The 13542-nt window shown below is 40.3% G+C and overlaps 2 protein-coding genes across 4 annotated transcripts; one reads left to right on the forward strand and one right to left on the reverse strand.

Annotated features, from left to right (window-relative positions):
* Positions 1 to 2272: 2272 nt before the first annotated feature.
* tmbim4 (transmembrane BAX inhibitor motif containing 4) lies at positions 2273 to 6826 on the reverse strand. Its single transcript, XM_034578838.1, has 7 exons — positions 6661 to 6826; positions 5421 to 5529; positions 4661 to 4766; positions 4088 to 4121; positions 3884 to 4001; positions 3721 to 3766; positions 2273 to 3171 (listed from the first exon to the last, which is right to left on the reverse strand). The coding sequence occupies exons 1-7, from the start codon at positions 6749 to 6751 to the stop codon at positions 2965 to 2967; spliced, it is 711 nt and encodes a 236-aa protein (XP_034434729.1). The 5' UTR covers positions 6752 to 6826; the 3' UTR covers positions 2273 to 2964.
* A 3409-nt stretch (positions 6827 to 10235) lies between these two features.
* Positions 10236 to 13304, forward strand: LOC117757586 (beta-2-microglobulin-like). 3 transcript variants are annotated; one of them, XR_004613154.1, is made up of 4 exons: positions 10236 to 10391; positions 11553 to 11825; positions 12377 to 12449; positions 12498 to 13304. XR_004613154.1 is itself a non-coding variant. In XM_034578848.1 (3 exons), the coding sequence occupies exons 1-3, from the start codon at positions 10328 to 10330 to the stop codon at positions 12388 to 12390; spliced, it is 351 nt and encodes a 116-aa protein (XP_034434739.1). In that variant the 5' UTR covers positions 10236 to 10327; the 3' UTR covers positions 12391 to 13304. The 3 variants fall into 3 exon arrangements, 1 of the variants encoding a protein (XP_034434739.1); XR_004613155.1 differs by having other exon boundaries at positions 12377 to 12441; positions 12487 to 13304; XM_034578848.1 differs by having other exon boundaries at positions 12377 to 13304.
* The last annotated feature ends 238 nt before the right edge of the window (positions 13305 to 13542 follow it).

Genomic DNA, 13542 nt, shown 5'->3' on the forward strand with positions numbered 1-13542 from the left:
AGGCGATGAACAAGCCCTCGTGCAGAAAATCGGCAAAGAAATATAGCTCTGCTTTACCAAAAGAGGTCAGATATTCTGGCAGCAAAGCAAATGTCTACCCACCACTGTTCTAGACGTGTGCAGCTGTTCCCCCGCAGGCATTCAATAAAAGACCTAGGTTTGTGAGCGATATGAAAGACTAAGAAATCTGCAAAATTCCTGAATCTGTAACTTGGAGATGTGCATGATGGTGTGGAAGGACAACCAGTGTCTGAATGAAGAGCCATATCTAGCTTTATTCTAATGCTCAATGTGGGTTCATTGATTCCATCCATTTCAAAATACATCACCTTCAGTTGGTGTGATGTCGAGGAACATTTTAAGGGGAGACATTCTAAGAAACAGGATTTCAACTGCGCTATTGTCACTGACATTAACATATAGTGTTTTTTGGTGTTAAAAATATGGCTGAAGTGTCTAAACCACATACACCTCACAGTCCACACAGTCAGAGAGTAGAGCCGACCAGGAAACACTTCAAACCAATTCAGTTTCCTCAGGCCTGATACGTTCTTATTCGTTCAGCTACGTTAGGCCCAGCTACATCGGAATGCTCCATCCATTGCAATTTTTTAAACCAGATAGAATCTCAAGGCTCTATGTAAAGCTGTCAACATACAGAACATGTCTGTAGCACTGATGCATAGACAGCAGTCTTCACTAAGTCGAGAGCTCTGCTGCCACACAGTGCTCAAGGCTGTCAGGCTTTTACAAACTGGTTGTGTGATTCAAACTAGTTGATATTGAGGATTTAGAGGACTACAGGTGCACATTCTAATTGATTTTAGGCATTTTAATTGTCAGGACTCCAGACTGGTTCATTTTGATCCCTCTGCTCCTCCCATTTTTTTTATCTAGCCACCAGATGTCTCCACATTTCCCCCTGTCCCAGTCACCTGACTCCCCACACATCATGTATACACCTAACCGGAATAGGAAAGTATCACTGGAAATAATTAGGCAGAAAATCTTCTGTGGATAAGCAAGAGACATTTATTAGCATTATGAGTGAGGGAGAAATCTGATGATTAACCAACCTGTGATAAAAGATTGACTTTAGTGTACATACAATTATTATTATAGTCTTATAAACCACTCAAAGTCTCATTCACTCACAGATTCATAGATAACATGTCAGCACAGTTAGGCTCAGTGTCTTGCCCGAGGACACTTCGTACTACAGACTGAACGATCCGGTGACCGACCACCTCCTGAGCCACAGCCGCCCTTTAAAAAAAGGTCAGGACTTCCGAATGAATGAGCTGCCAAGTCTCTTCTTCAAATAGAGAAGAGACGAGGAAAAAAGTGGTTGATTTCAATCTCTATGAGATGTTTATTAATAATAATTACAAATATTTAGCATTGTGCAAATATTTGTTTCAATAAAAGACGTCAGAGGATTTAGTTTTTGTTTCCAATAATTATCAGTCTTCTCGTGTTATTCTGAACTCAAGTGATGGAATAAGAGTATAAATGCATCACTGTCAGAATTAAATCATATTTGTTCAAATAACATGAAACTGTTGTTATATATTTATTTAGTGTGGTAATTTGGAAGCTCTGTTTTGAAACCAGAAAGCCTGGAACTGTTTACATCAGTAACTAAATTATAAACTGTTAGAGAAATGACATCAGAGGCTAAATGAGTTTGAGCATTTGGAAAATTCTATTCTACATTACTACATTATGTGAGGTAATTTTCTGACTTCATAGTGATGTCACAATGACATAATTCTTACCGTTTGATCATAAATCATTTGTTCAGTCTATATGAGCTTTAGGTCGTGTCTATAGTCCTACAAGATGCAGTGATACATGGAAAAATGCGTTACGTCACTTATCATATGACGGGAAATTGTTTGTAGATATTATCTTGGAATTCTGATATTTTTTACCTTTGAACCTGAATGATCACCTCCATCAGTAATCATGTGGCGATACCCTTGAGCAGCTTTTCCATCATGCAGGGTAAAAATTATTTAAAAAAATATTTTCTCTATCTCTCTGTGAGAATAATAGTTTGGATTCTCACAGTAAATAATTTATTGTCACTGTTTGGTTTGTACCATGCATGGTCGTGCACTATTGTAGCTTTAAAAAGAAAAACAGCATCTCGTCTTTTTAAATTAAATCTGAAGCGATGCTGTCCCAACACTCACCCATCTCTTGCTGCTTGAGATTGATACAATCAGAGGATAGAATCACGTAATATTTATTAAGAACCTACAGATTCAACTCTTCATCCACTTTAATGCTTAACAATCAGAGTTTGGCTCCCCGGGGTTACATTCACGTCATAAAAATACAATATGTACAATCACAGGAATCAAAAAACCCAGGCATGCACCAAACCCTTCATGAAAAACCAGCATACAGTGTGTCATCTTCTTCTTATATATTGTACAACATTAACATGTGAGGAATGCAGGTCACTGGTGGAATAGTAACAAGTTATTTATGACATTGGAAACATTCAACAATAAATTTAATTTGAGAATATATTAGTAAAATCCCTTTTGAGATGTACGTAATGATACTTAAGAAAAGGGCAAACAAAACAAGGTAAGCACAATCTGGCCAATTGGCTAGTGGGTTCTAAAATAATGTCTACGTTTAAGTCATTGAGCTGTCTCATAACATGAGGAGTAAATTCTGGTTTCAAAACAAATCACTTCACTGATAAGGACATCCTCAATTTAAAAGAAATCAGCAACCACAACTAAAAAGAAGCAAGTCCCACAGCCACCTGGAAAGAGTTCACCAACCACTGAGTTATATTTTACTTTATTTCATTTAAGACGATTCCTCCCTAAAATGTCACTTCTTATTTACGTCAGGACAGCAGAACTCACATGAACACAAGACAATCACAGCACGGCCGTATCTGTGGCTTTCCAGTAAGGCTCAATATGGTGTCTGCAGCTCTCAGTGCTTCTTCATGGAGTCGAGGAGACGCAGGATGTGCAGGAAGAGGTTGACGATGTCCAGGTAGAGGTTGATGGAGGCCAGGATGTGCTCCTCAGGGGAGAGCTGCTTCATTAGCAGGAAGGTGTCGTAGATGATGAAGCCGCAGAAGACCAGAGCCCCGGCAGCGGACATTACCACCTCGGTGCTGTCGCTGTTGAAGAAGAACTGCAGCGACAACAGAGTCAGCATGGAGCGGGGTGAGGACTGCATCTTAGGCTAGATCCATACTACAGAGGATTTGTTTGAAAGCGCATCACCTCTGCTACAGACATGCCTGGCGTCCACACTACTCTGGAGATTTAGAGCTGCTAAAACAGTTTGGAAATGCAGCTGGCCACATTTTAGTTTGAAACTCTGGGGCTGTGTTTTATTCTGGACAGGCAGAAATGGAGATGTTTTTAAAATGATGACATAAACACAAGCAAATGTTTGCTGATTGGGTCATTTCGGTCATGAAATACATAGCCAAAATGCTTGAGTGGACAGAGATCGGTTTAGTTTGAAAATGCACTTTTGAAACAAAATCTTAGTTGTATGGATGAAGCCTTAGATGGATCGGATTGTTGGCAATGCACTGAGCTGTGTATCTCCTCTACCTCAGTGATGAAGATGCACAACTTTACCTCTCCCTGTCTTTCACGCTTTCAGTCTTTTTCTCCCCTTTCATTACTGTCATATGAAACAGACATAATCATGTCAGGAAATTCCACTCACCCTCATGAAGCCTGCGATGAGGAGGATCCACAGGCAGGCGAACAGGCTGTAAGGTCAGAACAGACAGGACAGTGTAAGTCTGAGGGTGTACCCCCAATAGAGCAGCATTGAGTTCAAAAAAACATTGTGCAACCACTTGTAACAGGAGCCGTGACGCACGCACCCAACTCCCAATTTGCTGAAGTCTCTCTTGGACTGGAAGGTGTAGGCTGTCAGTCCAGCAAACACAGCACAGGTCAGGCACAAGGCTTGCAGCACAGTGGAGTATTCATAGAAGGTCACTGTGGAGAGGAAACTGCAGTCAGGACAGTCTGCCAACAGGCTCAGAGGATGGAAACTAACTAAATCCCTGAAAAGAGGTACTTACCGGCTGTGGCCACAGAAACCGCCTCCAGCAGGGTCTGCGAAAAACACACAATTAATGGCACTTGTAGTTTGTAAGTTAAAGTGTCTGTAAAGGTCAATGCGCACCTAATCCATTATCTCAAACTGGTAAATATGGACATAATTGGAAAGGGGTAAATATCCTATACCTGAATGTTACGCAGACCCTCCTCAAATCTGGTATCAACATCTGTCCTTAATGATCCAATCACAAGTGTAAACGCAACCAAATATCTCCTGAATGTATCCTTATCTCTCAAATCACATTAGGAGCTTGTGGCCGCCAACACAATAGCAACACTGCCCACCACATAATGATTAATATTTTATTCAAATGGGTAAAATCCCCTTCTGTAGTGCACTGATTTACTCAGCCCCTCCTGATATTCAGGATGCATTTTAATATCAGGTAAGAACAGACAAAGAGCTATGATTGAATCTCTTTGGACGGATGTTAACACCAGGTCTGAACTAGTGGGCCTTTCTCTAATACGAAGCTAGTGAGATAAAACAATTCAGTATTCAACATACTGGAAACCAAAAAGAAAAGGCTTACAAACACAAGCAGCAGGTAGAGGTTGACTGGATGTTTGTGCCTGTACACGGCCAGGGCCAGCAGGAGAACCAGAGAGCCCAGAGCCGAAACCAGAACCACGGCAGGACTGAGGAAGGAACCACACCACAGTCAGACAACAGCAGCAGCACAACATCATCATAAAAGGTGTAACCAAGCAACATATCCAAATTCAGTTTTCATGTAAGAACCGATGTTTTCAATAACATTTACAATAGGACAATACAAACATACATTCAAGTATCTCGCTTTGGAAACACATTATAAATCAAATCCTGCTACTATGAAGTGGTAGGAACATCTCACAATCCCCAAAACAATCTGCAATATTAAGTGAGGGAAGGAGGATGAAGGGATGTGGGTAGGGATGAGGAAAGGAGGGAAGAGAGGATGGAGGTATGAGGGTAGGGATGGGGGAAGGAGGAGAGTGGATGAAGGTAGGGATGAGGGAAGGAGGATGCATGGATATGGGTAGGGAAGGGAAAGTGCAGGTCAAAGAGTCTGAGATAAATAGAGTGTGGTGAGTTGACCAGGTATATGTCAGATTGACAGGTGATTAGAGGTGTGGTTAAGGCATGGCCTAGCTCCCAAATTCAACTTAACTAGTGAACTTCATTTAATTAAAGGTGCTGTTATGGATACAGAGTGAAAGGACCATACAGTAAAAGGGCCGTGCAAGAAACTGTTGCATTATCATCTTGACATTCAGTCCTTTGCATCTTGGTTAGAAAAACTCCCTCACCTTGCGTGGACGAAGTCCTTGATGGTTTGGGAGAACATGAAGAGAGCGGAGGTGGCCGTGGTCAGAATGATCTGCAAGCTCAGGAGGCTGTACACCTTCCTCAGGAAGTCTGATCGATGAAGACAGCAGTGGGGACCCAGCGTTACAACAACTTACACGTATTTATGAACCAGAGGTTTACAGAGAATACCCTTCATTTACCCAACAACAGCAGCAGTTACAAATATTTTGTGGTGTGTGTGTGTGTGTGTGTGTGTGTGTGTGTGTGTGTGGTCTAGGTATTACTCATGTTGTTAAACTAGATTAGGGTTAGGCATGAATTGGTCATGGTTAAGGATGAGGTTTTGGTTAGTCTGCCCACAATGAACAGGAGTCAATGCGAATGAGGTGTGTGTGTGCATGTCTATCTATAGTTATGAGGGCCAATTTTGGTTCCATACCATCATTGTGAGGACACTTTGACTTTGTGAGGACATATTGGCTGGTCCTCACAAAGGCTTGTTTGAGGGTTCAGAGGTTTTTAGTCGTGATGGACTCACAACAATAAAGAGACAAGTGTGTGTGTATGTGAACATGTCTAAGTTCTAAGTAAATGGTCGTGTCGAGTCTGCACCAGTATAACCAGCTTGTTCTACTCAAAATGAACTTGCCCAGTGGGGATGTAAAGCTAACAACGTCAGCTACAGCTTTTACGTCGTACGCTCGCTACGTAACAAAAACAAACCCCAAACCGGAAACAGCATATAAACACTGACAACGTTGAAAACAGTGCTATCTCCCAACCAGTGCTCGTCTATCCAGCTAACACGGTCCAGCCTCTGCTAGCATATGTGGCTGTTGACGCTATAACAACAATACAGTGGTGGTCATGTTCAGTATTTATCATTCAGTATTTATATACGCTCTTAAAATCGGTTTCCACAGCCGATATCCTGTTCACCATCCTTTTACATCCGTATACTCTTACTCTTTAATTTGTGTACACTGCACTGTTATTTAACTGTCAGCGGACATTTTACATTGCACTAATGTCATCATTGTGTCTTTCTGGTTTTCACTTGTGTGTCGACAATGCTCCATGCGCCTTTGAGTTGCACTCCGGGGACAGGTAAAGTGGTTTGGTATTAAATTGAATTTTTTTTTTTTATTTTAAGCTGTAAACGTAAGCCTTGGCTAGCTTAGCCTCGGCTAACGGGGAAAGATGCTGTCAACGCTACAAACCTCACATCTCTCTACTCACCCATTCGAACCTGGACACTCGCTGTAGCAACGTTGGTGCCATAGTTGAAGTCGTCTTCAATGGAAGACCTGGGGTATTTTTCGGTACTCATCTTGTCGCTGCTTCGTTGCTAACGCTCAGCTGGAAAACACTGGACTCAGCAGAACCCGGAAGCGATGTGACGCTAAGATGATGACGACGCGCCCCTCCCTTGCCTCTGATTGGGTTAGGTTTAGGCAAGAAGAGCGATGATTGGTCGGATTGATATAATATAATATAATATAATATAATATAATATAATATAATATAATTAGGGTTGTCAAAATTAACGCGTTAACGAGTGATGATTAATTTGTGGAATTAACGCGTTAATTGTTTTAACGCATTAACGCATGCGCAGAATGACCCGCTCCGTGTACCCCCCCCCCCCCCCCCCCCCCCCCACTCGCTCAGAGCGACACACGCAGTGAGATCAGAGCTCGGTCACGTGATTTAGAAGAACAGTGAAAACACCGAGTTTCTCTGGTCTCAGCTGCTCAGAGATCAGCTGCGTCATGATCAGAGCAGAAGCTGCGGTTGGTTTGTACCGAGCTGCAGATCCTGTGTCCGCCTCCACTCTGCTAATAAACACTCAACATTGGTTATCAGGACCCGATCAGTACATGAAGTCACGTTGTGTTTGTTTGATTCGCTCCAGAGTTCATGAGGCTGCATTTAAAAATATCATGAAAAATGACGTGACGCTCACAGTCAGGACCCAGTGTTAAAATGAGCGCAGCGACACGCAGACATGATCCGACTCCATCGATTCAGAACCAAACACATGACCGTACGTCTGTCACCTTAATCATCCTAATAAAAAATGAACTACGAACGTGAACTAGTTTCTTTTTCATCTGCATGGACTGAACTTGGAACTCGTTCTTTTTAAGTGTGATCTGGCTCAACACTGCTTCTGCAGATGGGCTCAGATTCAGATGTCATGTTCACATTTAATTGTGTAAAGGTTTGGTTGTTTGTTTGATTTAATAAAGAAAAGAAAAAAGTTTTATTCAACCATCCTATATTTGCTAAAAAAATTTTAAAAAAAGAGCAAAGGCTAAGATGGCCCAATTGTTTAGGATAAAGGTCATCTTTGAGTTTGATAAAAAAAAAAAGTTCTAAATAACATCCTATGTCTGCTCAGAGGCATAGCAAAGAGACAGCCACATTTAATTATGGTGTTGTGTGTTTTAGTTTGTTTTATTTTATTTTTCAATCTTAATAACTCTATCATTTGGACTTGTCATCAATAAAAAAACAAAAATGTTAAATGTATGTATCCGCCCTCTGTCATTTATCTTTCAGTTCCCACAACAATATACAGAGAAAATGGGGATTTTTCGGGCATTTAGAAATGGTGATTAATTGTGATTAAAAATTGTAATCGTTTGACAGCCCTAAATATAATATAATATAATATAATATAATACAATTTAATACAATTTAATACAATTAAATACAATTAAATACAATATAATATAATACTTTGATTGGTGAATTTACAACTGTACATATGAAAGGTTGCTCCACAGCAGCCAAGATGAACTAATATCGTTATCAGCTAAATACTTAATCAAAAGATTAGTATTTTAAGATGAACCAAAACTAGAGGCAATTCAATGAAACTCAGCACTTCAAGTAATGCAAAAAAGTTTCTGCTGTGATTAACTTGCTGAAACACCTCACAGTCTTATTAGAGTAGAGACAAAATAAAAAAAGAAGATTCATGAAGAAAGAAAGAAAGAAAGAAAGAAAGAAAGAAAGAAAGAAAGAAAGAGATAAATAAAGAAAGAATATAATACATTCACATTATCCTTGAGTGGGTTACAGGATAAAATGTGTGTGAATGTGTTTCGGTTGTGTTTTGGTTTTAAGGATAATAAAAAACAGGTTCACCAGGATTGGCAAATAGATAACTCATTGACACATGAATAAGTTTAAGGAACACCCATAGTGGACCAATTCAATTATCACCATGCTCTATCCAATACAATATTCCTGAGGAGAAAAAGAGTGCTTATCATGACACTTGAGCTTGTTTATGAAAGTTTGAATAATTTTTTTTAAAAGTTGTCTTTTCTTCAACCAAAGGTTCAAAGAAAGGGAAGAATGATCTCATCTTTTAGATAAACTACATCATCAGGATGTATGTATACAGAACATAAGGCAGGGAATGAGGGTACAGTCTGTTGGGCTTGTGTAAGAGTTGATGCAAGAGTCATATGTGAAAGAGAAAGATAAAACAGGCCTAGTATCTTTTTGATTTGGTGGCATTCCCCTCAGCAGTCCGGATTTACTTTCGATTTCGAGCTCCCCCATTCTCTGCTGTGATAGCAGCATCACCCCCCACTGGCTACAGAGTGTTTTGCTAGAAAGATAATGCAGTCTCTACCGTTGCTCCCTTTTCTGGTCACTGGACAATCAAATCAATCAAAACTTTATTTATATAGCACCTTTCAAACTAATGAATTGTAGTTCAGAGTGCTTCACAAGCGATTGACATAATGTTTAAAAAAAAGGATTAATAAGTTCAGAGACCAATGCACTGTAAAACATACAGTAAATGATAGTAAAATAAAATGTTAATAAAATAAGAAAGAAAGAAATAAGAAGAAGAAATTTATTATAAAATGGATTTAAAAAGGAATAACAGATATTATCAGAATATTTAAAACCAGTTCAAATTCTTTTAAAAAAAAAAGCCATAAATATTATACAAATTATAAAACACCACACGAAAGCCAGGCTGATAAGATGGGTTTTTAGTTTACATCGACAGCTTCTCTCAGATCCTCTGGAAGGCCGTTCCGCCGTCTTGGAGCGTAATGGCTGATCACAAATGCAAAACAATAACTCAAGAGGGCCCCGCCCTGCTTGTGCTCAGTTTCACTTCTATTTCACATTTAGTTTTTAATTTCTCATATGCTTGAGGACAAAAGGCAGCTGTGGTCTCCGGAGCAGCTCCAGTGCCTGCTGCCAGACCTCCTCCAGAGTGGAACTCCACAAGTGGGAGGATGAAGCTGGGAACTTCCAAAATAAAGTCCCTCGTTAGGTGGAGAGAGCCATCGAACTCATCAATCCAAAATGGCCCATGGGAGCTCGTTTGAGTTGAGACAAGGCGACTGCAAGGGCCACAGCAGTGTTATTGTTTTCCTCTTCAACGAATCATTCACTGAGCACACGAACAGTGACTCTAATGCTTTATAAGAAATACAGATAATAATATATAAAATAAATGAAAAAGGGTGTAGTAACATATTAGACTACTTCACACTACACTTGAGAAATTGTACCCAATAAAATCTCTTATCATTAAACTCGAAGCTCTTCCTGTTGTGGGGTCTGGAGGTCAGCTTGTGCAACTCAAAGCAATTCCCTTTTTCTTTTTTTCTGCAGTCTCATGAAGGGAGGTGGAGCCAGTTCCCACAACCACACTGTCCTCATGGAACCAAACCTGTGTGATCCTGTTTGACCTAGTAACAATGTGATGGGGATTAATGATTGGCTGGTGCCCTGTTGTGGGCGGCGCCAGGCAGTTTACATTTCATTACCCTGCTCCGGACACTTTCACTTTAGTCCAGCTTCGCGAACAGTGTGGATGTGCGCAATTTCTCCGAGCTCCTGGACAACAAAGACTTGATCAAACATGAAGTTTGCCCTGTGCCTGGCGGCTCTGGCGGCCGTCTACTGCTCCGTGGACTCCACATACAGTGAGTACCTGTTTAAATCCCCTGAAACTTCCACTTCGTCAATTCACTGAAGAATTCCAGAAACCACGTCTGTAGTCAAACAGCCTTCAGGGTGGTGAACTGCATCACAGATTACTATATCTATTATCACAGATTACTATATCTATTATCACAGATTACTATATCTATTATCACAGATTAACCAGGGTGTGCGTGTTTGATGGTAAATGTAGGGAACACAAGGCAGACGGTAATAATGTGTATTAATCTGTCATAAGATTCTCAGTCGCCCAAAGGAGAATGTAAAATTAGATTTATGTTAGTATAATATGCTGGAGGAAAAATTATAAAACATAATGGTTTTGAAGTGCGTGGAATTCCCCCTGCGTATTGCGGTCTGCATTTAGTTTCGATTCCAGTAAAAGGTAAAAAAGGAGAGCAGCACCCTCCACTGGCACACGGAGGCACTGCTGAGTTTTGAGGGCGTATTTCTTAAGTTTTAGATCCTTGTGGCACCATGTCAAATCGAGAGGGCCTCGCCTGTGGGTAAAAAGCACAACAACAGACTGCTCTCCCTTCGGTTGGAGATGCAAGACTTTCACGGCTCACACCATCAGACTGAGAAATAGCTTTTTTCCCTTCCCTTTGCCACAAGACTCTAACTAAATAGTAGAATCCCTCCTGCGCACTTCAACAATCTGTGTTGTGTTCAGCCGTATACGATTGCTCCGTACTTATTTATGTAATTGTAATGGGTGTTCTTATTCATTTTGTAAAAACATTTTTTATTCTACTCTGTGTATCTCTTTATATTATTATCGTCATTCTGTTTTGATTCCCTCCCTCCCTGCAAATGTTTGCCCACACAATTATACTTGTATAACCGGTCGGTCAATAAACCTGGAGGATGGGACTTGATTCTACCAAAAGATATTTCCTCATTTGGCGCCTTGGTGATGGTGGAGAGGCCGAGAGCGCCTCCTAACGTGTCAGAGCAAAATCACCTCTAGGTTGAGACGAGGAGACTGTGAAGGCCGCAGATTTTCACCACCGAATATTCAATCACTTGTGAAAACAGCACACACTCAGGCTCCGCTGATGTGTTTTTTTATTAAGTTGCGCTCAATAAAATAGGATGGTTTATGGGAGTTGATCTAATTTCCTTCTCCTCGTTGCCTTCAGGTTCACCCAAGGTCCAGGTGTACAGCAGTGCCAAAGGAAAGTTCGGAGAGGGCAACACCCTGATCTGCAACGTGAGGGACTTCCACCCACCTGACATCACCATCGAGCTGCTGCAGGACGGAGTGGCGATCCCTCAATCCATGCAGACGGACCTGTCCTTCAAACAGAACTGGCAATTTCATCTGATGAACACCGTGCCCTTCACTCCCCTCGATGGACACAAGTACAGCTGCAGGGTCACTCACGTCAGCAGCGTTAAACACTATGGCTGGGGTGAGTTGGGGTCAGCCGACATGTGTGTGGAACAGTCTAGTTGCCAATACAGCATGTGACACAGCCAAAATATGCATACAGCACTTGGAAGATATAAATGATTTCAATAAATGTAAGAGAGCACACGTTTACCTAGGCTGAAATGTGTTTAAGGAAAGAAAGAAAGAAAGAAATTATGTCTTCATGCAAGTAAAATATAAGAAAGAAGGAAAGACAGGAAGAAAATATGTCTTCATGCAGGTAAAGTACGTCTTCATGCGAGAAAGAAAGAGAAAGGAAATATTTTTTCATGCAGGTAAAATAGAAAGAAAGAAAGAAAGGAAGGAAAAAAATATGTCTTCCAAGTAGGTCAAATTTGAGAAAGAAAGAAAGAACGAAAGAAAATATGTAAATAAAACGGCAGAATCCTCAGTGATTAATAGTTATAGATGTGTCCAGTCAATATTTCAATCTAAATATTAAAATATAATCCAATGACATGTGAAATTAAAGTGTTGGCTCATGAGATGAATATAATCCTCTATATATTTTTCTTTTTTGTTGTTATACAGAGCCAAACATGTAAAAGTAAGCCCAGCTTGGTGAGTGGACTTCTTCGGCGAGGCTTCTCCACCAGCAGGGACGTCACACCTGAGCGCCGCAGCAGGATGTCGTTGCGTTCTGCTGCCCGACGCCGTGCCGTGATGTTTCTCCTCGTGGAGGAGCCTGTCCAGGTGACTTGGCTCCAGCTACAGTGACGATTAATCTTCACATCTTCAATCAAAAGGATCCCAGACGCTGACAGCTTTTCTTGCTTTTCTATTTTTCACAGAACCAAACAACAAAATCTTATTGAGGGAACTATTATTGTTAAATGAAGAGAAGAATGAACAGGGCATGCTGGCAATTTAGTCCTTTGTAATTTAACAACTTATTTTCCAGCCTTTGATAGTGACGATTGCGTGTATATGTTTTTAAGAAGTAAGGAAATGTGCTTGTTTATTGATCTTATTGGCTAACATTTAAATTTGTGTGTGACCTTAACTGTTTTTCTTTCCTAAATTGGGTATTCAAATGTAAACTGCTCAGACAAATGATAGATTCATGGGTTGTTCTTTCTGCGCTTGATGGTATGCGGGTGTTTTCCTAGTGGGTCAGTTAAGAGTTTTGTTTATTCTCACTACTAAATAAATGTCCCTTAAAAATATATCTACGTATTCACTTTTTAGATCCAAACCTCTACAATTCACACATTTTATTCGACAAATATGTGTCATTATGTTAAATTTGTTTATGACCATTGCAGTCACTTATTATGATGTGTGGCTGTTTGAATAAAGGGTTCCACCTGAGACATGTACATGACATGTCTTCACTGGGCAGTCTCATACTGATTCCATAGTTGTCTCATGTATTAATAATTTATATGAATAATTGATGACGGCCACTGTTCTAGTGCATTTGAAATTGCTCTTTGAGTTTAACTTTATCAATAAAAAATGCTAAAATAAACCAGGATACCAGGTGATGGCAACAACAATGTTAGATATGTTTTCCATTTTTCATTGGGTGAGAATTTACTTTATGAATAAAAGGATTTTGGTTTGATAATCACATCTTTCTGGTGAATCTTTTCTTTCCTAAGGACAATGTTTTGTGCAGTATCTGTGTTTGTGTGCGTCAGTGCTAATATGACACCTAACAACACACCCACGGAAACAATGGACTGTCAGGCCAT

This window comes from Hippoglossus hippoglossus, chromosome 23 (genome assembly GCF_009819705.1).
Source record: "Hippoglossus hippoglossus isolate fHipHip1 chromosome 23, fHipHip1.pri, whole genome shotgun sequence".
Classification (NCBI taxonomy): Eukaryota; Metazoa; Chordata; class Actinopteri; order Pleuronectiformes; family Pleuronectidae; genus Hippoglossus; species Hippoglossus hippoglossus.